General features: G+C 42.1%; 1 protein-coding gene across 9 annotated transcripts in view; it reads left to right on the top strand.

The window, feature by feature from the left end:
• CFAP61 (cilia and flagella associated protein 61) overlaps positions 1-24569 on the top strand; it is a 278254-nt gene that overhangs the window by 164999 nt on the left and 88686 nt on the right. For 5 of the 9 annotated variants that reach the window (XM_049100272.1, XM_049100273.1, XM_049100271.1 and 2 more), the window contains 4 exons: positions 3062-3151; positions 5196-5315; positions 13724-13822; positions 19373-19541. In XM_049100272.1, coding sequence (XP_048956229.1) covers positions 3062-3151; positions 5196-5315; positions 13724-13822; positions 19373-19541 — 478 coding nt within the window. The remainder of the gene's footprint in view (positions 1-3061; positions 3152-5195; positions 5316-13723; positions 13823-19372; positions 19542-24569) is intronic. The other 4 variants (XM_049100274.1, XM_025469128.3, XM_025469126.3 and 1 more) reach the window with 3 other exon arrangements.

The raw sequence follows: 24569 nt of genomic DNA, 5'->3' as shown, positions 1-24569 counted from the left end.
TGCACCAACTCCTCTAGAAGCCTGCAAAGTTACCATCCCAAGCCATGAGGCCTTGTGAGGGGTTAGACAAGGAAAGGGATGGAGGAAATGACCCCTAACAGGTGTTTGTCCCTGGTTGATAAGGAGACAAGCTAATCCTGAAGGGTTACTTTGCTAATTTGACATCACATTAACCAGATAGATTTTTTTTCACTTTCCAGCCAATTTGTTCAATTATCTAGAACATACCCCTTGTTAATCAGAAATAAGTTTCATGTCATTACTGAAATTAGCAACAAAGCTCACATACTTTAAATATTATGGTCAGTCTATAGCAATCTTTGACCACAAAGAAGAAATAATGAGAAGCATACAGGAATATCCATTTTCAAGTATACACCACACTACAGTTAGAGGCCTCTCCTCTTTCTCAGGGGTCTCTTCTCTAAGACTCCAAACAGCAAGTCATGTCTGAATGATGAATTATTGGTATGGCCTTGTGAAATAAGAGTAGTCAAGAAGTTGTTAGAAACAGGTCTGAAAAAAAAAAAAAGAAAAAGAAACAGGTCTGAAATCTTCATTCAGTATGTAGGTACCTACATAGTCATTATGTCTTTTGTAAATCATTATATTAAGATATATACTTAGAATTTTCTTTTTGTGGAATCAACTTAGATTTAATAAACACAAGTATAAATGTAGATATAAGTTCTTAGTTGATTAAATTCCTCAATCAGACCTTTTTAAAGCATTTCAAAGCACTCCTAGGTCTCTGTCATCATTATAGAGATTACAGACACTAAAAATAAACCAGTATCAGTTTACGGATCTTGAACCTTTCACAGAGGAAATAGTTTTTCTCATTATTTTCCCTAATTATTTTAAATTAGCAATCACCATAGTAACCTACTGCATATTTTACTTTACCAGCTTGACTGCCATTTGAACTAGATATTATAAATGATTTGACCCAAAATGAAATGGAAATGATCCCCAATCATTGGTCCCCAGCGAGGATTAAAACCACATTTTGGAGGCAAGATTTAGAGAAATTGCCCTCCTGATGTTTCTGCACTGCACTATCGACTCAGCTGGGGCACTGTAGTTCATGGAAAGCCCATTTGAGACCCAGTACAGCAACCTCTTTTTTCCAGAAAATCTCATAATCCTGTCATCTGGTGACAGAACAGACAACTCTTTATCTTCATATTATATACATGCAAAAAAATTACAAAGCATTTGTCCTCTTCAAAGGACACCAAAAGCAGTCCTTGTATAAATTCTCTTCCCTTGTCATGTCCTTTCCTCAAGTGCTAAGGTGCTGCTGGGATCGCTGAAGGAATTTGCCCTAAGTCATCAACTAATACAATAGGACAAAGCTCCACATGTTGGGGGGAAGTGAGGGTGATGTTTAGATTTTTTTTTCTTTTAGTACAACATTCTATCTGGTCCCTAGCTGTTACTCATCCAGTTGCATCTGCAAAGACACACCTTCCTGTCTTTGGTTGTCAGACCTGTGGGTCACCCTGCATCTTCTCCTTCCTAGGGCAAGGTCTCCTGGGCCCTGTAGTTCCCAGTGACGTATGACAGCTGTTTTCCTAGGGACACATACCAGCATCCCTTGGGGTGCTCCTGTCCTCCCAGTCCTATTTGGTCCTCCAGTGCTGGCCAAAAGAGCAGCAGGCCTGCTCTCAGAGCGTCTTGCAATCTCCATCAACCCTCCTAAGGCTGCTGACTGGCTGATGGAGGTGCAGGGTAATGCAGGGTCAGGGTGAGGCTCATAATCTGTCCCCCACCACCCAGGCCATGAACATTTGTCTTTAGAGAGTGCTGTGTCCAAGAAACTCTGAGAAGAGCAGAGGAGGGAATGTGTTCAGGCCTTATACCTCCACCCTATGGCCGTAGGGGCTCTGGCCACATGTGTCTCCTAGCCTTTCCCCATTACCTTTCCTGCCAGGGCATGGGCCCCCATGGTGATTACCAGAAGCGGAGCAGGGAACTAATAGCAGGTGTGGGGTCAGGGCCAGGGGAGCTTTCTTGGGGTAGGGTGTGAAGAGGAGGAAACCCTTGCTCATCCTATGGTGCAGAGGGCAGTGAATCGGAGGGGAAAACAGCCCTTAAGACATCACATTAACCCAATAAATATTTTTGTGTGTCATCTAGGTTCTTCAGCATCCCAAGACATTTACATCATGGACCTGAGCTATTTTTAAATTATGGTTCTCATGATTGATAGGTTGGGTTCATTCAGCTCACCCAGTTCTGTGGGACTGAAAGTTCTTGTCTTGGACAATATAAATATTTCATATACATTATCCTTCTCAGTACTTCTAGTGGTAAGACTTGTCTATAATTCCAATCGTGGGAAAAAGCAGAAAGAACCTGGCATCAGCCATCAGTCCCCCTCTGCTGCCAACCCGTACTGTGACCTGTCCCTCTTACTGTGCTGAGAGGGTCATGGCAGGGACCCCATGATCCTGCCAGCCTCAAGGTACTGTCACCCTAGGAACTCCACCAATTGCATCTGAGGCCTAGAGGGAACTTCCTCTTCTGGGATCCATAGCCAGAACTGGAGGTGAGCATTGATCATCTGTCAAGGAAATACTGTCTCTCAAAGAACAGCTTTGCAATGAAATCTGAAAGCTCTTTTCAGAAAGCAGGAGGCCCTTTCCCACAAAACTTTGGGAAGTCATATTTTCACCAGCCACTCCACCGACCAAGTCCAGCTCTGCTGAACTCCCCAAATGTCATGCTTTGAATACTTCAGGCTTTCCACTAAAGTACTCCAAAATCATTTTTTAAAGAGAAATAGAGAAATGCTATGCCAAGAGAAGGGGCAGATTTCTGCTCAGGTCATGATCTCAGGGTCATGAAATCGAGCCATGCTTTGGGCTCTGTGCTGGGTGTGGAGCCTGCTTATGATCTTCTCTCTCCTCTCCCTTTGCCCCTCCCCTACTCACAATGCTCTCTCTAAAAAAAAGAAAAGAAAAGAAAAGAAAAGAAAAGAAAAGAAAAGAAAAGAAAAGAGCAGAAGCCAAATCTGTGAACTCATCTTAGTGTTTTGCATCCTTTTTCCTCCCAGTATGGGCTGTGAAGCCCCAGCAGTACCCCCAGCACCGAGGAGCTCGCCAACAATGCAGAACCTCAGGCCCTGCCCCGCACAGTGTCCCAGGTGATTCCCTCCTCCCTGAGCCCCAAGAACTATACAGGACAGCTTCTTTGCTTCCTCTTGGGCATTGACTTACTGATCTAAAACAGTTACGGGTTTATTCTCTTGCAGCTTGTGTGTCTCTCTGCTTCTGTGCATTGTGTTATTTACTCCTAATTATGGAGCAGTGCCTTTTAATCCATTATTTTAAAATCCTTCCTAATTAAATTTTGAGGTAAGGAATCTCTTGAGGGGCCTGCGGTGGCATCCTGGGGTGACGGTGATTGAAAGCAGCCCTGGGTGGCATCCTGATGACCCTTTGCGTGCCCAGAGAAACACAGACTTGGATTCACAAAAAGCACAGGCAAGCGCCAAGGCCAGGGTTCACCTTTTCTTCCACTCCCACCTCAGGCAGGCGGAGAGTTTTCTCAACAATACCAACCAAATAGTCTCACCAAGGGATGAAATCTCTGGTTTGCTACCTAAACATTAACCCCTCATCTGGTTAGGTGTGTTTGGGGGCCTGAGAATAGCTCAGACCGAGGAGGGCACATTCGTCAACCCGCCAGGGTGGCCGGATGACTAGAAGTCCTGTGATGGGGCCACATATCCGGCGCAGCTGTGGGTCTGGCAGCCTCCAGCCCAGTGCTGGCAGCTTAATTAGACTTTTTATCTCTCCATTTGTCTGAGGACATCTGAAACCTTCAGTGTGGCCCGTCACTAATTAGGTGACTAATTAAATAGTTAGTGCTTACTTGCTGATCTCAGAGCTAAACCCCAGTGAACAGGTTGGGGATCGTCATTGTTCCCTCCTGTTGGTCTCAGCCCCACGAATGGAGGGACATGTGCTCTCCTCAACTGTCCTTTTGATACCAGGGCACACGCCGTGTGGTGGCCAGGCCTGTGGTGCACAAGGTGCTGCCTCTGCTTTGCCTGGGCAGCAGGCAGAGCTTAACGCGGGCAGGTCGCTCTTGCCTATTGTTATGTTGGCCTCACAGTGGGCCTGTGTGGGGGGGGACACACAGAGGCCTGTCTGCTGGCGGGGGTGGGCGGTGGGGGTGGCGAGGGGGGACAGCTCTGTGTCAGGCTCAGAGGTCCAGCCTTCCCAGGCAGAAGGACCTGGCATTCTGCCACCAGAAAATAATGACTGAGATGCCCTGATGTTGCTGATCACAATTGTGTTTCCTAATCTGATTCCAAGATTTAAGTGTGACTAATGTTAAATGAAAAAAATCTTCATTTACTGAAATGACCCATTCCTGCTCATCTCAGGATAACTTCTCTCCTACTACCCACTTTAGAGATCCCAGAACAAAAGAAAAGCAAGATTCTTTGAGCAAAATTAGACCTTTCTTGGGACAAGTTTACTGTCATTTTTTGTGTGGGTTTTTTGTATGTGTGATTCTTTGGGGATAAGTAGGGAATGCGTTCTTCACGATCAAAGTACAAACCACATATGCAAACTGAGTAACAGACTCACCCACTCTACACCCTCTGCTATCAGACCATTTTCAAATGATGATGTCGGCACCTGTCGTGGGTTGCCTTCCTTCAAAAGCTGAAAACGAAGAACTTGGGTGCAAGCAGTTTATTTGGGAGTGATCCCAGGAAATTCCCCGAGACCGCAGGGTGTGGGGTGGGAAAGAGAAGTAAAAACAAAAAAACAAAAACAAAAAGCATTGGTCAGGAGCTTGCTGTGGGCAACTGAGACTTAACCCCATTCTAGGCCCTGAAGGGGCACGAGAGAGTGGCCCCTCTTCACCCAAGAGAGGTGCTGTATTTACTCACCAGTTACCATCCTTCTGGTGGCATGGTCACCCTTGGCTGTTTATCCAGCCTGTCCCTCCATCTCCCCTGGTCAGAGAATGCCCCCAGGCAGAGAGGAGCAGGAAGGCTTTGGGGTGGGAGAGCCTTTTGCAGGTGATGTGGGTTAGGCTCTTCAGTTTGTTCTTTCTTAATATTCCATTGTTTTTTAGCAAAGCATGTGGGCAGATATGGAGGCAGAGAAAAAGTGAGGCTAGATGAAAAGGCTGTGGTGAGAGGATTTCATGGCCACCTCTTTTCCCAGGCATTCTTGTATCTCTGAAGAGGACCCAGTTCAGCTTTACCAGAAACCTTTGCTGGAAAAAAAGACAGCCTTGGTGGGGAACCATCTTGACAAATACTTTCTTTTTACTTTGGGACAGAGGTAAAGTTAGAGCAATAGTTTTCAAATTGTGGTCTGTGGAACAGTGCATCTGCATCACTGGGCACCTGCTGGAGATGTGGATACTCAGGTACCACCCTGTGAGAATTGAATCAGAAATGGGTGGGTGACGGGGGTAGGGATCTGTGTTTTCACAACCCTCGGAGGTGGGGGTAATGGGTCCAAGAACCACTAAGTTAGGGTGTGGTGGAGAGAGTCAGTGTTCTGTCATGACTGATGGGGCCCAGGAAAATCCTCCAACATCTGTGAACCTTACTATCCTCTCCTGTACGATGGGGAGAGAACCCAGAATCTCTCCACCTCACTGGCACGAGGGTTAAATGAGGTAATACATACAAAGCATGTGGAAAAGCCTCGTCCTGAAAACATATTAGACTGACATCACCCCACTAATTAAATCTGCATATCGAGTTCCCCTATGGCTGCCTCACATTGTCTCTCATAGGAGGAAAGAGACTGGGGAGGTAGAGCCTTAATATGGAAGATGCTTTCTTCTCTGAGGATTAGGGAAGGATCACAGGGGTTTCCTGCCTGCGTATGTGTCTGCTCCTTGCAAGAGTTCCCAGTCTGGCAAAGACCTCCTCTTGAAGTTCAGTTAAAATGGCCACCACCATTGGTGGTTTAACATCAGGAAGGCCAAAAAAACCGACCAACACTGTATTGTCACTACTTTGCAAAGCTGCTTAACTATGAAGAAAACTGGAGTTGTGCCCAGCTCATTTAGCTGTCTACCTAGACTCTAGGATAGATAAATCCCTAAGGCACCCAAGACTCATGGTCACAGGGACTACATCTCTGGCTCCCACTAACTTTCACTGCTTTATGGGCTGCCAATGGATGTTTCTTAGGCCCTTTCGTGATACTTGGATGCTTTGCAAACCTTAATCTGGATCTATTTTGGGTCCTCTATTTTTCCACTGACCTTAAGTTTATCATGTAAGTCTTGGGGGTCCCTGAGTGCACCCTCCACCCCAAATCTAGGAGTTGTACTACATTAAAAAAAAAAGGCTGAGACAAAAATTTCAGTCTTTACTCATATGTCTTAGATATTTAATGGGATCATGTATTTCCTTCATTGAAACTTATATTAAACTCTACCCACTTTTCTTAAGCACCCAAAAACTCCTGGGAGCCTCTCATTTTTCTCCGCCTAGAACACAGGTTCTCAAAATGGACCACCAGCATGGACATCATTTGGGAACTTGTTAAAAATAGAAATTCTCAGGTCCCACCCCAGACCTACTGTATCAGAAACCTGAAGAGTGAGGCCTAGAGATCTCTGTTTAACCAAGTCCTCCAGGGAGTTACTTGGACTGCCATGGCACTAGTTGATACTATCTATCTCCATCCTACTGTCCCCACCTTTCTCATATTCAGCCTCACTCCCCAAAGACAAAGGACACCATACATTCTAAGTCAGACTCCCCTGACCCTGCCTCAGCTCTGAATCCACTAGTCACTTTTTTGCTTCCCTATATCAACCCTCAGTTGAATTCTGTGGACCCAGTACAAGCAAATAGAAGTAGCTACAAGCACTCTGAGGGATTAAGGAGGTGTCATACTGGTACTTCTCTTACACCATTTGATGTTAGGTAGAAATCTGGAGGAGAAGCCTGGAAATCTGGGAATGGTCCTTGTGTAGAGGTGCTAGGTAGCCATAGCCATCCCCTTTGGAGAACTGGAGCACTTGGAGCCGCTGTGTGAGACCTAGATCAGGCAAGGCCAGCTACTGGGCACGTGGCCTCTGGAGACCATGTTATTCTCTAACTGGAGTTCCCTGAAGATGATTTCTTTCAAAAGGATAACCAGAATCTTCCCAATATACCAGCATAGTAAGGCACTTGGGTTTAAAAAAAAAAAAAAAAAAGCTGCCTTGAATTTCCTTGTGCTTTGAGAACTTGTGATGGAGAAAAGTGTTGTGATCAGGTTCCTAGACATGAGGTTAATGTTGAGTAACTTTTTCTATAAGCAACAGATTATGAAAATTCCAGACTCAACTAGTGGGCACGGAGGTAGGGGTGGAGTTGGAGGTGGTACTTATAAAGAGGGTTTTCTGGGCCCTTATTGCTGTGGCTATAATATCCAGGATGGCATGGGTCCCAGGAATATGTATTTTTAAGACTCCCCACATAATTCAGACATGCACCTGGGTATTGTAACCATTTTTGTAGACGTTTCCTCAAAATTGGCAGTCTTATCTATAAGGAAACCTACTTCCCCTTGTAATTGCCCTTTGTAATTTTTTTGAGCTTTTATGAGCTTGTTTTCCAAACCACATGTTCTAATTCTCAACAAATCCTAAACTTCTAGGTCATATCATTACTTCAGAGCTTACCAGGCATAATCATTAACTTATTATTAAAAATGACATAGCTGAAGTCATTAGCCCATATCATTGTATTTACATGCTAAATTGGACCTAGTAGAAAGCATTTCATACACTTCATGCATAAACTATTACCATCAAGAATAAAGGTCCAAGAGGATATATCTGACAAGCATGAGGAAACCTGCCCATATGGTGTATGTAATCACCAGCATTTGCCCCAAACATAAAACCCATCCTCATCCCCACCCCCACACTTCCAGAAGTGATCTCACTCACTTTTGAATCCCCACAATGCTTCATTCCAGTCTTAGGGAAGTGATTGATCAGCATCTTATATTTCACCATCTCTTGTGTACAGAGGCTTTCCAGCTGCTCTTTTCTGACTTCTGTCTTGGGATTACATCTTGTATGTGCCCCATGTATATAAAAAATATATTCAAAGTATAAATGTAGAACATTTTTACTTCATATATATAATCATTTCCCATAAATTATAAAGCAAAATTCAATTTCATTTGTTCTGCCCGGACTTCCAAATTTTATTCTTATTCATTCAATGACCATTTCAAATATTACATTCATTTTCATTTTTTCAGTAAGGATTTATGGTTTACTTTTATGCAGAGATACACAAGCTAGAGGATCTGAGATCCTCTAGTCCCTAGACCCTCTCCCTAGTCCCTTACCCTGGGACCACCCATTTCCCCTTATGGGTCCCTGGAGAATCTCCAGAGCACCTATGTTACTCCAGGCAGGCACCCAGACCTTATTGCTGGGTTCAATGTTGATTCTAGATCCGTTGTCCTAGGACACAAGCCTGGACTCAGGCAGGTATAAGACTTGCTCCTTGGGCCTTTTCTCTGGGCCCCATGCTGGTTCCTACTGGGGCTTCCATGAACAGGGGAGCCATGAAAGATGGCACCTAAGAGAAGAGAGAAAAAGCGTTAGGGAGATAACTTTAAACTTCTTCCTCACCCTATGAACACTCTACTCACTTTTAGCAGTGCTCAGAATCCTTGACCCCACCCTCTTTGGGTCTCTCTTTCTTTGGTCTCCCCCTGGAGGTCCGAGTGTGCCATTACAGACTGCTAGGTGTGGCCATGGATGCAGCTGGGTTTTTACCAACACAACAAAAATGAAGTAGCCAGGGGCATTGTCAAAAAAAATCTCTTTTGTGATCTAAACAAAATGACGTTGCTGAAGAAAGTTAAAACATTTTTCAGGGAAAAACTGGTAGATTTTCTTAAAAACTTACCATAAATATTTTGACTTGTTCTGCCATATACTTTTCTCTCGGTATTGGAAGTTCACATAACTCCCAACTTTTAAGTTCCATCTATAGCATTTCATCATTAATTTTGTGACATTGGTGATATCATTAAGACTAAGTAGATTGGAGTCATTCTTTGACCACTTAAATAAGCAGTTAGGTTAAATACCTGTCTTGAGCTAGGATTTACTGTAATTTGGCAAATATTTTTGTCATTGTTTTGAACAATTCAGAAAACAAAGATTTTAGTAAATTAAATGGTAACATTTAGATTGATGTGGGATATTTTCTCTCTACATTATTTATTCAAATAAAAGCATTAATGAAAGCAGTTAATTAAATCATTGGCTTTGGTTGACCTTGCTATGCCAAAAGAAAAAAAATGCCAAGAAAAAAATTACAAATAAAAATAATAAACATTCACTTGGCAGGCTGACAGCTTTCTATTATTGCCCAGAAGGGTAAGCAACATGAAAAGTTTTATGTTTCTTTTATCATGTTCACAATAAATTGGCAATGTGACCCTCTTTATTTGAAGGATAAGGATGTTTAGACCTAATTTTGTAGCTGTCCTCCTGAAGCATGGAATGAAACGCAATACCTTTTACTTATTTCCCTAGATACTCTAATCCCTCCCTGCTTTACAAGTATCTTTGAGCTGTTCTTCCCCTTGTATCCACAGCAACATAAAATCCCCACTGGAATTATCTGCTGCAAAAATGCAGGTGCACTTGTTTAATGTTTCATTGGCTTGAGCACTTAACTTGAACTTTTTTCTTTTTTTCCACGACACCATGACCTTTGATTTTGGAGCAGAGGGTTCACAATAATGTTAGATATTGTTTATGTACATGAAGCTAACACCATTAGATCTGAGAACCGTGTTTTTTTCTGTGGTCCTGCTGTTCCTGCCATTTTGTTGACGTCGTACCCAAATCCAAGACGTACCCTGTGACTCACTGTTCTATTTGCAGGAACTTTTAAAATATTCATTGGTCATCGCATTAAAAGCCTTAAACATTTGGTCTTCATATTTCATCTTCGGAAGAGCCAAACCTACTAAAATTGTACATTACAAACTTTATTATTTTGGAACAATATTCTTAGATAGTTATAAACTTAAGAAACTAAATATTTGGATATTTCTGAATCAGATTAAAAATGAACTAAAAAAATACAAGGTTGGAGGAAAACATGGACACATTCATATAAAGGCATGAAAGAGTCATGAAAGGGAATTTTGGCTGGTTAGCAAGATGGTTAATGAGGTAAGGTTAGGCCCTGGTATGAAGGCCTTACATACTATGCTCATGAATTTGGATTTGATGTTCTAAATTATTTTAATTAAAATTGTAATTTATTGCAAATGTTAGATGTAGCAGGCGATATTCTAAACATTTTTACAGATACTATCATGTAATCCTCACAGCACCCCTGTAAGGCATTAGGTTCTTTTATTACCATTTTACAGACTAGGAAACTGAGCTGCAGAGAGGTTAAGTAAGTTGCCACTTTCCCAAGGTCAAGAAGCTAGAAAGTCCTGCAGCCTGGGGTCCAACTGAGGCAATCTGACTCTTGGGCCCATGGTCTTAGCCACTCTGCTTTGCTGCTATCAAAATGGTGAGCAAACAGGGAAACTTAAAACCAGGGATAATTGAGATTTGATTTAATTTGAAAAGAGGTTTCCAATGACTATGTGGAAGATGGGCAGAAGAGAGAGAGACTTGTGCCAGAGAAACTCACCTGCGACTATTTTGGTAGGCAAGAAGGTGAGCTAAGGCTACGTGTCCTGGGAATGTCGGTGTGGCACATTCAAGACATGTGGACCAGGTAAAAGTGATGACATGGTGACCAAATGTGGGAAGTGAGAAAGAGGGTAGCAGTCTGAACTTGGCTCTCAGATTTCTAACTAGAGACGTGGTTAGTTGGTCATGCCTTTCATGGAGATAAAGCAGCAATGGAATAGGGCTCCAAAGACCTTTGTGTAGACACATAAGGAGTTTGGGATGCCTGTGAAGCAGACCTGTTAGGACCTGTAGGCATTTGGAAATTGGGTGTCAAGTTCAGAGGGAAGTTATGGTGCAAATATGCGAGAGGAAGTCATGGCAGTAGAGAGCATGGCCCAGGTTACTGGCACAAAGACTAGGGAGCTTGTGAACAGGGAAAGATGGGCAAAGGAGGAAGAACTGGTACAAAAAGCAACCATAGAAGAGAACCTTAGGAGAATGTTGTCCCAGACCATAGGTTCTATGGCTGCAGCTTTTAGCCAGGGTCTCCTTCATGGCTCCGGCTGTCCCCGTTTCCTCCATTTACATCGGAGAACCTGTCTTCTGAATTAGAGGGAATGGAAGAACACTCTTGTAGATATTACTGGAGGTAACAAGAAGGGAAACGGGGTGGGGATGCCTGGTGGCTAGTCTCTGTCTTCTTTTTGATGTGGGAGACGTACTCACTTGAGAATGAGGAAAGGAGATCAGAGGGAGAACAAGAAAATTTAAAGTAAAAAAAAAAAAGAAAATTTAAATTCATGGCCTTGAAGACTGGATAAAGGGCCAGAGCAGACAAAGTGAAGAATGCAAAAGGAATTTGGCTAAGGCTGAAGAAAAGAAATGGGAAGCTGGTCCCCTTATAGATAAAAATCCAGAAAATGTACTGTACTCAAAATCTTTTGAAGTCTTTAATTGCACAATTGCATAATTCAGGACATTACAGTGTGGCAATTTGGCAATTTAGAAGTCATTTGATCCATGTTGTTAGATCATTCAAATTATTCAGTGCCAAAGGGATTGTTTTTGTAGTAAAAGATATAGCTGGATAATTACTAAGCCGCCTGTTCACATAGAGCTATAAAAACAGCCAGTATATAATGGTATTATTAGTACAACATAAACCACATTTCCATCACACAGGCACCAAAGCCAAAATAAATTTTAACTTCATGTGAGTATAAGCATGTATTATTATTTGCATTTTCCGTTAAATGGAACTAGATTAACGACCTGTCATCAGTGTGCATTTGCAGACCAGCAGCCCTAAGTAGCTGGGGTTAATTGTGACCTTTATGTTATTTGAACACATCCAAAAAATTTTATTCTGATTATTAGAGGATAAGATGTGGTTGGTTTTCTTAGTATCAAAAAGAATATTCATTCTTAAATGACATGCATCCTTTGAGACTTTAGAGCACAACCTTTCATAATATTTAGCTATTTTTAAATGTCAGGTGCAGTTGAGTATTACATTGCTGGCCCGTGCTGTTACCAAAAGTCTCCTGCTTTTAGTGCTACTTATCAGATTGTCAGTAAATTGATAGCATTTCCACATTTGGAAAATTTCCAATTTCCTCATGGAAAAGCAGGGCAGGTGTTCTCGAACCTGGTAAAGGTTTCTTTTGTGGCATCTGGTTGGTTTAAGGGGAGGTGTGAACTAAGAAGAGATTTTAGAGAGAAATATCTTTCTCACCATCCTATGAAAAGATCAACTCACCCATAAAATTTTGCTGACTTTAGCTGGAGGGAAAATTTGCAGCAGTAGTATTTTAATATGTAAGGGGAAACACGGAGCAAGTCTTGAGCACACCAGTTTTCCAGCAGCCTCTGCTTTTGTGCTCCGGGTGTGCCACCTAACATCACTCACAGGACTCAGAGGACACTGCTGGAGGTTGGAAGACATGTGGTTCTCACTTCTGGTCCTGCTGCCCATGAGCTCTGGGACCATGAACAACTTACTGGTGTTTCGTTGATTTTCCTCTGTATGAAATGCACATAATAGCAACCTGCCCCCTGACCCTGGCACAAACTGCTTTGAAGATTAATCTCTATGATAATGCCTATGAACATGCTTTGGGCCCTGGAAAGTCTGATGCAAATATAAAGCAGTTTTGCTTCTAAAAGGAACCTTCTAGAATTTTCTCCTAGGTGATACTCTGATTTGAGTAATTTATATATATATATATATATATATATATATATATATAGAGAGAGAGAGAGAGAGAGAGAGAGAGAGATTAGATATATTTGAAAATAATATATATTTTTATAGTAAGTGCAAGTGCACCATATAATATATACATACATATATATACACACATATGTATCAGATATGTATGAAAATAATAAAATTAATGTTGACTGATGGGGATTAGATGATTTTTGGATCCTTGTCAACAGTTTGGTGTCTACAAGGCCATAGAGACAGAGGTTAGGTGAGTGGACACTGGAGCCAGATAGCCTGGTTCATGCCCTGCCTCCAGACTCCCCCGCTGTATAGTCTTGGGCAGATCACTTTGCCTCAGTTCCACATAATAAATAGGGATATTTTTACTGACCTAGTGGTACTGCTGCTTCAAGGACCCAATGAGGGACGCACGAAGCACTTGATGGTAAGCACTCAGAAAGTGTTAGCCTTAGTGGTTGTGATCCCAAGCAGCTTCTTAGGAGTAGTCTGAAATTCAAACTCTGCATTAATTTACATTCAGTTTTTCTCCTTTCTCCTGCTGTTGGGTTGTATTGTGTTTTACTCTGAGAAGCAACTTTTTAAAAAAATGAAATAGTGCCTGGCATAACAGTCTGTTGTAGCTTCTGAAAGTTTCTGCAGTTAGCTGCTCCAGGGCCATCCTCCTTCTTTCCCTGAAGTGGTCGGTTCGGTTGGAAGGTTTGTGCAAAAAATGTTGCTGAAAAGAAAAGTTCAACAATTGGATGACACGTGAAATAAGGTTAAATGGAATTATAATGAACTTTCACTAAGTTGAGTTTTACCTCCCTTTTCATGTATTCTCTTCTCTCTCCTTAGCCCTCACCTGAAGTTTAGTAATCTCACCCTGATTTCAACCCATGGATTCCCTGGAAAAAACCTTCTGGGCACAGAACAAAGGAAGTTTTTAGCGAGCGAGTAAGAATTCCATTGCTTTTTCATTCTGGGGCCTAAATGTCCTCATTTGTGTGCATTTTATGCTAAATACAGTTGACTCTTGAAAAATACAGGAGTTATAGGGGCGCTGACCCCCATGCAGTCCAAAATCTGCATGTAACTTTTCACTCCCAAAGTCTTAGTCAGTAATATCCTGTTGACCAGAAGCCTTACCGATAACATAAACAATCGATTAATATTATTTTGTATGTTACATGTAATATATACTGTATTCTTAAAGTAAGTTAGAGAAAAAAAGTTAAGAAAATCACAAGGAAGAGAAATAATAATAATAATAATACTGTACTGTATTTATGGAGAAAAAAAAAATCCATGTGTAAGTGGGTGCAGTTCACACCTGTGTTATTCAAGGGTCAGCTGTAGCACATTTCAGACTGGAAAAAGAAGGGTGGCAGGCTTTTCTCCTGTAGTTCAAACTCACTTAGAACATACGAGCACAAACCTGCTAATGAGGGAATGGAGAGTTGGGCTGTCATTTTTTATTCATGGGCTCATGTCTGCCTTCTTCCAAACAACTGGGATGGAGCCTACTGACACAGCTACCTCCTGCACTTGGCTTCTGAGTTACATTACAGTGCAGGGAAGCTTGGTGACTTCCTGAAGGTTCAGAGTTGGGAGATAAAGATGGGCACTTCACTGGGGTGTGGGTTTCACACCCCTACCCTCCCCCCCCCCCACCGCCCTTTGTCATGTGGGGCTGATCATGCTATGACCTTCTTGCTGGTCTGGGCAAGCTTCATTGTTTGCATCCCAGTAGAATCACTATTTGTCAACATTTGTTCTAGAAAATGCCATTTCATTATCACACAGCTTGCATTAATTTTCATTTCCTGTAGCAAAGCATGGGCATATTAGGCTCCCTGCCTCTAGAAACAATGTCCCAATTTTTCCAACGGGGGAGAAGGAAATTGTTCCCTCTTAGGGTGTTCATTTTAGAATCCAGGATGAAGAGATCTTCAAACAGTGAGAAAAATGGCAGCTTCCTTGCCAGCAGAACCTTCGTCAGCTCACGTTGACCTAATACTTTTATCAGACTATGAACTTTTATTTGTCTTGAAGGACATCATCAGGACAGTTAAAAAGTTATGGGTTTTGAGCCAGATGGATGCGGATTCAGGTGGATGCCCCTAATCCAAAGGGGACTGCATTTCTCTGAGCTTTGGATTTTTTGACTGTGGAAAGTGTATGATAAGGCAACCTTGCTGGAGTATTTATTTATTTATTTATTTATGGTTAATATTGCTGTACCAGCAAGTTCTGACAAAGGGTAAAGGATCAACACGTGCATGTCTCCTTCCATCATTGCCTGTCTTCCAAATTACAGGATTCCCAGGAAATGTTGGTCTTATTGATGAACATCTCATGAGAACAATCTAGTCAGCTTGACAAAGGTTTCTGTCAGTCCCCATGCTAGGTATGCTACTGGAGAGAACAGCTAGCAAATGACTTTCTGCTGGTGTGAATTTGCATGGGATCTGTGTGTGGCTAGGTTGAGAGTCACCTGGTGGCCCTACTTCAGTCCTTGCCCCTCACATTCTCAATACAATAGCCAGAGCAATGCCACGTAATGTAAATCAGATCATGTCAATTACTGAACGGCCTCGAACTGCACTGTCCAGTATGGCGGCTACTAGTTACATGGAGCTATTTTAATTTAACCTCAGTAAAGTTAAATGAAATTAAAAATTTGGCTCCTCAATTAGGTTAGCCATATTTCAAGTGCTCAGACAGCTACATTTGTCCAGGAGCTGCCATATCAGACAGCACAGCAACAGAACATTTCCATCCTCACAGGAGCTTCTAGAATGCTCCAACCTAAAATCCATCCCTGTCTACTTACTTCTTTGACTTTGTCTTTTACCATTGTTACCCTGGTTCTCTCCACTCTAGCCATCATAGCCTCCATGATGTTCCTGAAACACAGCGGGCAGGTCTCCCCCTTGGAGTCTTTGCTTAAATGTTGACTTTCCACACTCCCACACACTCCAGTTCTCCTTCCTCTGATCTGTTTTTTTTTTCTTGCTACAGAAATTTTTCTAAATATTACAAAATTTGCCCTTTAAAATTATGTTTATTCTTTATATTCTGCATACTGTAAACTCTTTAAGGGCAGGGTTGTTTGTTTTTGTCTTGTTCATCAGCATGTCCCCAGCATCTGGGGCAGTGCGTGACACATAGCAGGTGCTCGATAAATAATGTCAAACAGATGAAAGTTGCATCCAAAAGTACCTGCAAAAGTCCTCTCAATCAGAACATAGACAAGGACTGAATAACACAGCCAGATGCCTCTGGGTGGGTGACCGTGTGTTATCATAATTCTTAAAAACCACAAAATGAAATGTAAACAGGATGTTGCCTTTCAAATGGTCCTCCTATTCCATCAAGGAAATTATCTCTGGTCATGGAGTTTAAAAATAACTAATGCATTGACATCCATAAATTTAACAATATAAATTCCTCATTCTAAATACAAATTTTGAACTTTGCCTTAACCAGTGTTTTGATTATTGTTGTTACTAATTTTTGAACAAGCATTTTTTATCTTCCCCTTGCTCCCCCACCAACCTGAGTCCAGCATCTTATAGAGGTGCTAATGACATGCCGGGATACAGCAGAAAGGAAGGCAGTGGGAGCAGAGGAGAAACAGGAAGCAGGAGAAATCGACTAATTGGACATTCAACCCTGAATAACGAATGTTAGTTGTGATGCTCCTTCTTTGGAGTGTCACAATAAATCCTTTATGAAAACCTCTAAGGTTCTTTCCAGTTCTGAAGGGTTCTAGTTTCATGAAGTGCATGTCTCTACCCTGCTTGTAATCGCTACCGTGGAGTTTACTTGTCATTTTGCACCTAGAGTCTTGGCCTAAATCTTCTTACCTTTGGGTGTGGGGGCAGGCTGGCCACTCTTTATAAGTTCCCTTCCAGAAATTTCCCTGTCCTGCATTTCTGCTTTTTTCTCCTCCTTATTACCTGTCTCCAGAATGTTCTATGAAGACAAACTTTCACATTATTTTTGAGTCAGGGTCAAGCTCACTTGAGAAGCATGAAGTTTTATTGATGTTCCTTCTTTGGTTCTTTGTCTCTCTTCCAGAGAACTTAAGTGGGGATATTTCTCTTGTCATCAAGCCATGAGATAGCCCCTGCCATGTTAGAATCCCAATGCTCATTAACTCTGCTTAAGAAATAATTCTGGAAAAATATCATCAACAGTCTCCAATGTCTAATTTCTTTTTAAAAAAATTTTAAAAGATTTTATTTATTTATTCATGAAAACACAGAGAGAGGCAGAGACACAGGCAGAGGGAGAAGCAGGCTCTTTGTAGGGAGCCCGATGTGGAACTCAATTCCAGGACCCCAAGATCACGCCCTGAGCCGAAGGCAGATGCTCAACCATTGAGCCACCCAGGCGTCCCTCCAGTGTCTAATTTCACCTACCTGATGGGTAAATTAAAGAAGACCCAGAATGGACAGTGACCACTTACACGGTGATACTTTAAACTGACAGATGTCATTCAAATATAGTAACAGACGTAATGCACTTGGTAACAAGAGAAATAGTGCTTCTGAAGGTTCCTAGAAAACCACTGTTCCTAGTGCCAGTTCCACTGGATGGAGCTTCAGGTTTTAACTCTGCAATATGCATTCTGACATTGTCAGCATTACTGTCCTGCTGTCATTAAAAATAAAACTGTCTTAGCCTTCCCCAAATTTCCCCTGAGAACTTTTATCTTTGAGCAAACCTTCATAAGACTAATCCCTGTACACTAACTATATTTAATTTTGCCTCACCTTGGATGACTGACAGTACCATTCCTATTATGAAGAGACCATGTAGCAAATAAGGACAGTCCTTTGTGGGCCTCTCATGAATGTGTGAAATCGGCAAAGTTTCCTGTTTTCCTGTCGAGCTACCAAAATGGTTTTTCGAAAGAGAATTTCATCCTGCTATTATATTCTGGTGACAGGCCAGTCCCTGATTTTCTTTTCTTATAAAAAATAAATTTTCTTGTTTTTAAGTGTTGTTTCGTGAAGAGATATAAAGCCCAGAGCCCCGTTTACAGGCCCTTATAACGGGGTCTAATGTGCATCCATTACAAGAATTCTTTTTGTGTGGTGAGAGCAGGCTCGTGTGGATCAAAAAGAAAAAATGTCCTCCCATTACCACTTCATATTCCTGTTTGCCTCCAAGGAGCATAAACAGGATTATGCATCATTAATATTATTTAGGATAATACCCTTCACATATGCATCCCACTTGACAAAACAGCATCTTTACATTTTCATGTTGTACGATGAATCGATGTACGATGTACAATGATCAAGGCATGTGAGGAGGGCAGTTACCTCATGTTGAGAGGTCAAGAAACTGAAGTATTTAAAGGGCATGCAGTCCCCAGGTTGCAGTCTCATTGGTGACAAATCAGGGACACAGACCATGGCATAGCAAAGCCTAGATTTAAATTTAGATTTAAGTGTTGAGGTGCCCAGGTGGTTCAGTCAGCTAAGCATCTAATTCAGGTCATGATCTCAGGGTCCTGAGATTGAGCCCCATGTTAGGCTCCATGCTCAGAGTGAAGTCTGCTTGAGAGTCTCTCTCTCCCTCTCTCTCTGCCCCTCCCTCTCTCACTTTCTCTCCCAAATAAATAAATTAAAAAAAAATAAGCACATATTGTTCTGCCACTCTATACTCTGGGTCTTCAGAACAGGATCAAAAAGGGTCATGTACATGAGATCAGACCTTTCAGAAAATTCTAGAAACCACCCTCATAAAACTCTCCAAACCCAAAGCCACCAAAACCCCACTTTTCTCACATTAGAAAGCTCAAACTCAAGTGGAACCCAGAGAAGAAAACCTGAGCGCCCTGGATGCACTGTTTGCAGAAATACCAGTTGGACATAAATCACCTTTGCCCCACAGAGTGAATCCCAAAAGTCTCTAGGGACTACCCTCGCTGCAAACGTAATTCCCTAATTGACATCTTCTCTAAAAATGTATAGGTGTTTTGGCCTGAATCCATATGCTAATTCTAAGAATGAGTCATTTTTTGAAAGAACACTAGCAAATATGAAGTGTTCTCAATATTCAGGACCTTGACCCCTGCCTTTGGGAACCCTCAGCAATGTCACTTTCTTCTTCCTTATTCCATTTGAGTCTGTGGTTCACATGACAATTCGGCAGTTAAAGTAAGCATGGCCCCACCATGAAATAAAAGCAGAAGAAAGAGTATATATATTAATGATTTCAGAGACACAGATGCATTGCGAGCATGTGCCCTCCCTGTGTAGACCGGCCTATGCCAGGTGCAGCGATTTAGCTTTAATGGGACGATGTCAATCTGTGACTACGTGTCTCATAACAAAAAATACCCCAGAATCTAGCCGAGGTCCTGGTAAACTCACAGCAAGAGCACAGACTTGGCCCACTAGGGGACTTGCACTAGCTCACCAGATGTCTAATTAATGCCCACTGTCAGCTGCTCAAATGTCACTGATGGAGCTTTTCTCTCTGCAGCCACTGTTTTAATGATAAAGATTATGCCTCGATGTCACTGTGCTCCTGGGTCAATGTGGTGGTTGGTAGAATGACTGCCATAGACCGAGCAGCCAAGCACGTGGTGGTCTCCAAAGAGGAAATTGTGCTCTACGATCACCTCATCCTCTGCACCGGGCAGCAGTACCAGGTGAGGCCACACACAAGATCTCAGTGATTAATAGTTAATGTGTTTACTGGGGCACATGTTATAGGGGGTGAGAGCAAGCCTTCCCACCGGGACAGCTGCCACTCTATTCATAAAAGCACCCACAAGGCCTGCACACATGACCAGAATTATGTCCAAAACCTTTCCTGGAAATCCATTCCAAGAAAAACATTCTGCTCAAGGGTAAAAATCACAGCAAGTTGGAGAAATGTCATTCTTTAAGCTGTTGTCCAAAAGTCTAACACTTACTGCTCAGCAGAGCAGAATCCAGACACAACCCGGCACGCATTTGTGGTAAATTAATTTATGCCTCAAGAGGCTAACATTTGGCGGTGGTGACGGGCTCATGCAAAAGTATTTCAAACATGTGCACCTTCTGTCAACCCTTATTTTATTTTGTCTCTCAGTTATAAAACTAGGAAATGTGACTGATTGATTACCCAGTGACCATGCTTTCCATTTGTATTAAATTCTAAAACCACATTTGAGGAAAGCATTGTGGAAACAACAGAAGCTGTCCAATGTCTTAGGGAAGCGAATTTTAATATTTGTACTTTGCAACACACATTAGTATTTCATGTGGTTCACAAAAATAGGGCATTTCTTTAATTAAAGGAGATATACTGGGACACCTGAGTGGCTCAGTCAGTGAAGCACCTGCCTTCAGCTCGGGTCATGATCCTGGGGTCCTGGGACCAAGCCCCGCATGGGCTCCCTGCTTGGTGGCAGCCTGCTTCCCCCTTGTACTCTCTTGCATGTTCTCTCTCCCTCAAATAAATAAATAAAATCTTTTTTTTTTTTAAAGAGATTTATTCTGTAACTCAAAAATAGGGTCTTTTAATTACATGTTTTTCCAGGAGCCTGGATAGCCCTTCCTATAGGGGTTTGTTTCTGACAAGCATGGAGTAATCCACCCCTACCCCAGGCACTGCCATGTTTTCTCTGGTACTGTCTTAGGCCATTTTGTGAATGGTCATGGATTTAACAAGGGGAAATGTGGGCAGGTTTTCCTTACAGAGCCCAGCCAGGAGGAGGCAGCAGGTGGTAGCGGTGGGGGCAGACAGCTTAGCAACTCCCAGCATCACTTACTTAATGTTCTGAGCCTTGGCTACACATTGACACTTGAGATACACCCATGCCTAGGTCCCACCTGCCAGAGGCCCTGTTTTAATTACTCTGGGATGGAGCCCAGTGATCAGCATTTTTAAAAACTCCCAGATGATTCTAAGTTAAGGCTAAGAACCAGGACATGAATTTACTCGACCTAGAATCTCTCATCCATACCTTAGAGTAGCACTTCTCAAGCCTTAACGTGTGCACACAGCCCCTGTGCATCTCATTAAAAGCAGGTTCTGAGCAAGGGATGGAGGCGGCTCATATACTGTGGCTTTAACAAGCTTCCATGTGGGGCCAGCACTGCTACTGAGCGGGCCACATTGAGTATGGCCCAGCCTCCGAGTGATCGCTTCTGGTTCTCCTCCACCTCTTCCTCCTCCTCCTACTATTGCCACCGCCTCTAGTGTTGCTACTAAAGAAATACAGTTTTCACAGTGTAGAAAAGGATTTATTTTTCTGGTTAAAGGATAAACACAAACTGGAGGAATATCTTCTTTGGATAGTTAAGTATTCCTCTTTTTAAACATTAAAATGAAAAAAAAAAGCATTAAAATGAAAGAAAACACTGTGCATCCCTTAAGTTTGCCCCCCGCCCACCTGCCCCACTGAATTGCCCCCCTCCCCACCTGCCCCATTGAATTCCAGCTGCAGCCTGGGACCGTGGACTTTGGAAAATGTGAGTGGAAGACCCAGCCAGCTGTCCAGAGCCTCGGGCATCTGCCCATGTGTGTCCAGCTGCCCCTGCAGCTTTAGTTTGTGGCACGTTAAGCTCTTGCCCTTTTTACAACGGGAAAAATGAAATGAAGAAGTGATAAAAGGAGTTCCAATTTAATTTTTCCAGAAGGACCATACAAATTAAAGGTACATAGAGTGATACAAAAAAAAGCTGCTGAATTCATTAGGCAGGGCTTCCAGTTCTTATTCATTTTCCTATTTCCTTCTCTTCAACTCTCCCATGGTTCTGTCCCAATTTTGTGATTTAAATAAAAAATGTTTAATGATGAAAATAAAGCTTAAATCCAAAGCAAGAAGACAACCTGTTATAAAATATCATCACAAACTTTAACCTCTAAATAGAACCTTAAATGGCATGAATCATTCTAAAATATTAAGCAATATTTTTGATATCCAAATACATATCATTTAAGTTTTTAATCAGACAACCCATGCACAAAATAAAAGATTACACTGTGCTGCGGGGCTTGTGTCTTCCTCCAAGCCCTCTCTCTAGGGGCAACCACTTGGAGGGATTTCTGTTGTTAGTTCCTTTAGGAGTTAACCCAAGAACTCCAAGTAATGTATTTAAAGAAGTTTTATTTTTGACCTGTCAACTCCTGATAGTATCTATGACCTTTCCATTTTGGAAGATGAAGCTTTGTCTAGCTCATATTCGGTACCCGCTAACCCCCCTTCCCACCATGCCTACTGATTGGGTGGGGTTTTTTTTGGTGGGCACATGCCAGTGCTCATGCACAAGCTCTGAAATAGCTTACAACTGAGGTCTCCACAGCTTGTGGGGAGCCATGGAGAGACAGACAGATGCCTCCCCGTCCCAGGTTTTGAGTCCTCTCAGCAAAAGGAAGAATAAAAATTTGTTAACTCTCGAGGACTCTTAAAGGGCTGATGCTCCCTAAAAGCCAGCAGGTGGGGCGAGAGTATCCCACCAGGCAAGAGAGTGAGTTGGGAATGTTAGTTATGTTGACCTTGATGTGGGTCAGCAATATGATGTGGTCTCCACAGAGGCTAATTATGTCCTTGGTGGGGTAAAAAAAGCAGGGCATCCAGAATGGCGCAGGCCCAGGTGAGAGCTGCTACAAACAGCTAAAAAGAGAACTGCATATGCCACTTTGGCTCTTGTGATGTAAGAGCTGAGAGGTACCCCCAATGTCCTAGAGCAGCACTATCATGAAGAGACCTCACTGTGTTTGGGATGATTAAAGGGGAAAAATAACATCCCAAGAGATGGGGTCTGCATTTGTTCCCCTTGAATCTGGGCAGGCTTGTGACTGTCTTGATTGATGAGTACAAGGGAAATGATGTGGTGTGACTTCTGAGGCAAGTCAAGGGCCATGCAGGATCTCCTTGTTTGTGGCAACAGTGGCTCCTAGAGCCCTGAAAGGCCATGTAAGAAGTCCAGCTGCCTACCCTGTGATCATCACATTGGACATACCATGCATGGGTTCTCCAGCTGAGCCCAGCCATCCAAGCCATCACTGACAAAGCACCCACCACATGGGTGAAGCCACCTTGGACCCTCCACCAGCTGAATATCACCAAGTGACTTCTGTTGTTAACAGATGGAATGAAGGAATTGCCCAGCCAAACTCTACCCACATTTCTGGCCCACAAAATCATGAAAAGTAATAAAATGGTGTTTGCTTAAGCCACTGTTTTGGTGTGAGTTTATTGGGTAGCAAGAGGCTCCTTGAACAAAAGAATAATGTGAAATAAGAGAAAGGGAACAACATCTGAAAAAATCAGAGAAAGAGCATACTCTTCTCAATATTCCAAAATGCATGATTCACACACGAGCACACACACACACTGTAGGCATGGTTCATCCTCCTCCGTACAATTTGATCACCTAGGCTCCGAAATGGGGGCTAAAGCCATCTGAAGAGCAGAAGCTGAGCTGAGAAGGCCACAGAATTATTATATGGAAAGGAAGATGGGAAAGAAAGGGTTGAAATTAAATCCCTATCAACTTGCTGACTAATATTAAATGCTGAAGACAAACCACCAAGCTCCCCTGGAGAGCAGAGGCAGAGGGCAAAGGGCAAAGGATACATTTGGCAGAAGAGATGAGAAGGTGTGATCAACATGGAGACAATGTATATTGATCATTGGTTTTCTCAAAGAAGACACCATGGCAAATGGAATAGAGACAATAAAGATATGCTAGGAGAAAAATTTCCTTGCCTAAACACCGTATTGTCCACTTGGGCACATTCCAGGCAAAATCAAGAAAAATTTTCTCAGCTAGTTATATTCTGATGAAATTTTGGTTCTGTGGGAATGGTAGGGAAAAACAAATGAACAAATTTCAGGAGAAAAAATAACAGACTACCGACCTTCCCCCACAAAAAGAACAAAAAGAAGACAGGCACCTCAACATTACCTTTCCAGGAAGAAATAGCATAAGAACATGAAACTAGCCACAGAATTTTGAAGAGAATGTGGTGATTCAATAACTATATGCCCACCAAAGTCTATTTGAAGACAGCAAAAAGCTGTTATTTTGTGTGTAAAGCCTCAGAAGAATGGTCTTCTGTCTGTGTTCTGTAATGTGTACTCCAAATAAATGAGGCAGAAAGGAAAATGTAGGACTTCATGGTAATTTAAGAGATAAGTGACAAGCATTGGTCACTTATTTAATTTAATTATTAAATTAAAAGATAATAATTTAAAAGTTTGTAAGTCTGTTGGTAAGTCTGAGAATAAATGCAAAGTGAGTAATAATGAACACCAATCTAAATCTAATTAAGACTAATCTAATTAAGACTAAGTTGTTTGAAAATAGGGAGAGAGGTGGCCAGGGAGAAATAAGAATTGTCTGAAGTAGAGGAACCCAAAGGTAATAATTTAATTTTCTTATATGTAGAAAGAATAAGATTAACAATGCTTTTGAACAGCATGAGTAAATTCACCTTATGAACCCCAAAAGAGATAAGACAGGACATTCGTGTGACCCCAGGGAAGAAAACAAAGAAATAGCCACAGTGCTTTAAACAGTATAAACCAGAGTGGCATTAGAAAACATAACAGTTACAATGGGGAATGCCATGGTTTTAGTGCTTGTTACAGCAAGGCTCTGTGTTTGTACCAAATTCAAAGTATAAGAGAAATACCAAATGAAATTACACCCAAGGTTTCAAAATGAAATGATAGTGAAAA

Source organism: Canis lupus, chromosome 24 (genome assembly GCF_003254725.2).
Source record: "Canis lupus dingo isolate Sandy chromosome 24, ASM325472v2, whole genome shotgun sequence".
NCBI classification, from domain to species: Eukaryota; Metazoa; Chordata; class Mammalia; order Carnivora; family Canidae; genus Canis; species Canis lupus.
Note: the sequence above shows the minus strand (reverse complement) of the source record. Positions and strands in the feature narration are given on the sequence as shown.